The sequence below is a fragment of the Amblyomma mixtum genome, chromosome 2 (genome assembly GCF_055824585.1).
Source record: "Amblyomma mixtum isolate Tamu chromosome 2, ASM5582458v1, whole genome shotgun sequence".
In the NCBI taxonomy this organism is placed as follows: domain Eukaryota; kingdom Metazoa; phylum Arthropoda; class Arachnida; order Ixodida; family Ixodidae; genus Amblyomma; species Amblyomma mixtum.
Window position 1 is genome coordinate 123,974,999 of NC_143013.1, and position 3,708 is coordinate 123,978,706.

At 48.0% G+C, this 3,708-nt stretch overlaps 1 protein-coding gene across 1 annotated transcript; it reads left to right on the forward strand.

Moving 5' to 3' along the window:
* Positions 1 to 1,427: 1,427 nt before the first annotated feature.
* LOC149360767 (endothelin-converting enzyme 2-like) lies at positions 1,428 to 3,209 on the forward strand. The gene has a single exon (XM_089567917.1). It carries the CDS (start codon positions 1,428 to 1,430, stop codon positions 3,207 to 3,209), a length of 1,782 nt encoding a protein of 593 aa, XP_089424043.1.
* The last annotated feature ends 499 nt before the right edge of the window (positions 3,210 to 3,708 follow it).

Sequence of the window (3,708 nt, forward strand, 5' to 3'; positions counted from 1 at the left end):
TCGGGAAAGAAAGTGAAACGTAAACAGGGAAACTTAAGGGCCTTCTTGACCACATCGTTAAAGAACAAAAATTCTATATTGTTTAGATTGCCTGCTATGGTGTCTATAACGAGAGCCCAATATTCTTGCAATTTTGGCGCCCAAGCCTTTTTGGAAACTCTTGCATTGGGTCTATATGGTATGCATGAATTATAACCTTCAAGAATGATCCGGTACCTTCTATTTTATTATCACATGAAGTTTGACTAAGTAAACTTTGTATTCGAGCTCATTTCACCCACTAATCCTCTTAATAAAATACGGGAGTGGCCCTACCAAAGTTTTGACTGTCCTTAGGAATTTCTCAGCGTGAGAGAATTTCAAATTTGGGGGTCCTCAGATTTTCAATATTGGTGGATCTCTATCATAGGCCCATTGGTGGTCAGGTGATGTTGATTGCGGTACGACCTTTTAATGGCATTCATTATCGCGGGGAGTCCTCGTACGAATCCTGGTACAGTGGCGCAGCTATTAAGCGCCACTGACGAGGATGGTGCCTACTTCAAACACAACCACCGGTTGGGCTTGTGCGACCAAGCTTGCTCATTCGGAGCTCCCGTAAGACTCATGTGCAGCGCCACAATGGGCGGTTGGAATTGCATCGAGTTTAGCAACGGTGCGTGGTTTGCTCACAATCCGTTTGCACACAGCTCAACATCACGTGACCTCTTTTCGCCACTGTAATAATTTCTTTACAAAGAAGTAGGAATGTTCTTCTGAGAGGGTATACTAAACTCTTTCGTATTTATACTTACTATAACTGTACAACACTTTATTGTTATATATTTCATCACTTTTGACATCAAATCTGGCCGCCTTCGACTGCAAATGTCACAGTAATACCTTAATTTCTAACACCATCAAAGACAAAATACCACTGGTATCTTAGGCCGAAGTTACCTAAGTTAAGCTTGGTCCTGCACAAACACTGTCTTGTCCTCGTGTTTCCTAATGTGCAAGATTTTCTTTACCCCATCAGGACACTGGAATGCAGGAAAGGGCACATAAGCAGACTATCATATTAAATAACAACTCTGCAATTTCGGGTCGAGTAATACAAAGCTCCTCTCGGTCTTTAGGTGAGAAGTCCACGTGAGACCTTCGGCAGCAGCGCAGGAGTGCTCCTGAAGAGGGAGATTCTGATCAGCCTCGTTGCTATAGCGACCATGCTGTTTTTGTTAGTCGCCCTCTTCTTCCTAATCCCCACGACGACACCGAAAGTAAAACACGGCTTCTGCGTGACAGACGACTGCCTTTCACACGCAAGCCTTCTCAAAGGGACTCGAAGCACAAAGTTTGACCCGTGCCACGACTTCAGTGCCCACGTCTGCTCAAACTGGTCACCGCCAAAACACAGGGAAGAAATTAGAGATTTTGACACCTCCGCTATGGTAGACATGGTCTACTCATGGCTCCTGGACCTGAGCACGACTCTGCAAAAAGGGTCCAAGGCGTTCCCCGTGGCCAACAAGGCACTGGCTATGCTAGAGTCTTGTATGGGCAACTCCTCCACGTACGGAACAAACTTGAAGGCTTTCCGGCAATTTCTGAATGATCTCAGACTGCCTTGGCCGAATCCACCAAAACAAGGTACCGATGCGCTTGGCGTGCTCGTAAATCTGGCCTACAATTGGCAGGCTTCCTTCTGGTTCAAGGTGAGAGTGTCTTTTATGCATAAAGGCGCATACAAAGGCAAGCGCAGCATTATTTTGACGCCTTCTCCTCTGATTGCCATCTCCCGCAAGCAGCACCACGCTGTCATGAGAGACGGAAAGAACGCGTACGTCAAGTACTGGATGGACTTCTACGTAGCACTCTTCGGCGACATAAAAACAGCCAGCAAAGAACGGGCGCTGCAGACAGCGAAAATGGAGGGTGACATTTCTGAGTCCATCAAAGAGGCTTTACACGCCTCACCAAAAGATTCGGCTGTGTTCCCGATAAGCGAGCTCGAAGTGTTCACGAACGGCATAAGCTCCCGCCGATGGTTGCAGCTGCTGAAGAACGCAACCGCCTTGAATCCCGAACTGACTGAGCATGACGCTGTTGTTACGACCAATGTACTTTTCCTGCAGACAGTGGGCAACCTGTTCAAGAAATACACCAACGCTGAGATCTTGGATTTTTTAGGGTGGCAATTTGCCCAGCACTATGCACCTGTGTCAGACAGCGGCCTTCTGGTGGCGCGTTACGGCGACCGCAGGACAGCCAGAAGCTTGCGACCCGCCTTCTGCGGATTCCACATCGAGGTGCCCTACAGGGTGCTCCTCCTATCCCTGCGCTTTGCGTCGCGGCTAACGCACACCGACAAGGAACTAGTCGACGCCGGCTTCGACCGCCTTGTATCGACGGCTGTGTACTTGCTCAACGATTCGATTTGGTTAGACTCAGAGAGCAGATCCTTGGCCACTGAAAAACTTCGTGCTGCCAAATTGCGGGTGTGGCCTCCCGCCAAATTTCTCAACGATACAAACCTGGAGGAGCTATTTCGAGCGTTTCCGGAAAAAGAAGAGTCGTTTGGCGACTACGTCATCAACTCGCGCCGGAGCATTCGAACAATCAAGAGAACGCCGGAGTTCGACACAGTGCTTGAGATGCCGGAGAACTATGGCCTGCCGTATTTCGAGTACGACTACGTAGAAAACACCGTAGGTGTCGCGATCGGTGCGGTGGCCCGCCCGCTATTTTACAGCAAAGGCACTCTGGCCATGTTCTATGGCGGATTTGGCTTTTCGCTCGCATTAGAATTGGTCAAGGCGCTAGACCAGGAGGGACTCCAATGGCACCCCGACGGACGGCTCGTCGACTCGTTCCTCAGCGCACGCTCGCAGGTTGTTTTCGAAGCCAAAAATAGGTGCTTTAACAACAGTGAGCTGGCCGGCAGCAGAAGTGTGTTTCCAGAAATACCGGCGCTGCAGATCGCCTACTCTGCCTTTCTCGACGCAGCCCGCGAAGGCGGGAACACAACGCAGATAAGCACCGAGCTTAACGAAGAGAAGGTATTTTTTCTGACCATCTGCCACATGACATGCACCCGGCAGGACGTCAAGAACCCGTTCTCGGTTGACTGCAACAAACTTGTGCGCCACTCTGCGGCTTTCGCAAAGGCATTCCGCTGCCCGGAAGGATCTCGAATGAACCCGAGAAATAAGTGCAGCTTTTTTGACTGATACGATAATTTTGTGACGCTAGAATTTTTTAAGCTTTACGACGGTACTGTGAGTTTCTTTGAACACCAACTAGCATTGACTACTATGTGCAATGTTGTGTAGTCATAAAAAAATATCTTGTGTAATCTATATGGAAGTGGCGAGAACTTTGGAAAACTGCGGCGATTTTCATCTTTTTGTTTGTATATTTATTCATCTGATGTGATGTTGTCTCATTGGCGTTTTCACATTTTTACGATAGCCTTGCTCTCGGGTAACAAGCGGCGACAGAGATAATTTTCGAACTGCCCTAATCAAAGCTGAGCTCATAGTATTGAAATATCCTTCTTAAGCAAGGAAATCGAGGCGGGTGCCAAGCTTTGTAGCTAGCTAAATTTGGTCATGGATCTGTGGCAGCTTCTAGACACGTTCTTTTGTTTTTTACAAATGCAGTCATAGTGCCCAAGGCCAGAAGTGGCGTACTCTTGCTAAGAATTCTACTTTCGGTTTCAAAATAGCG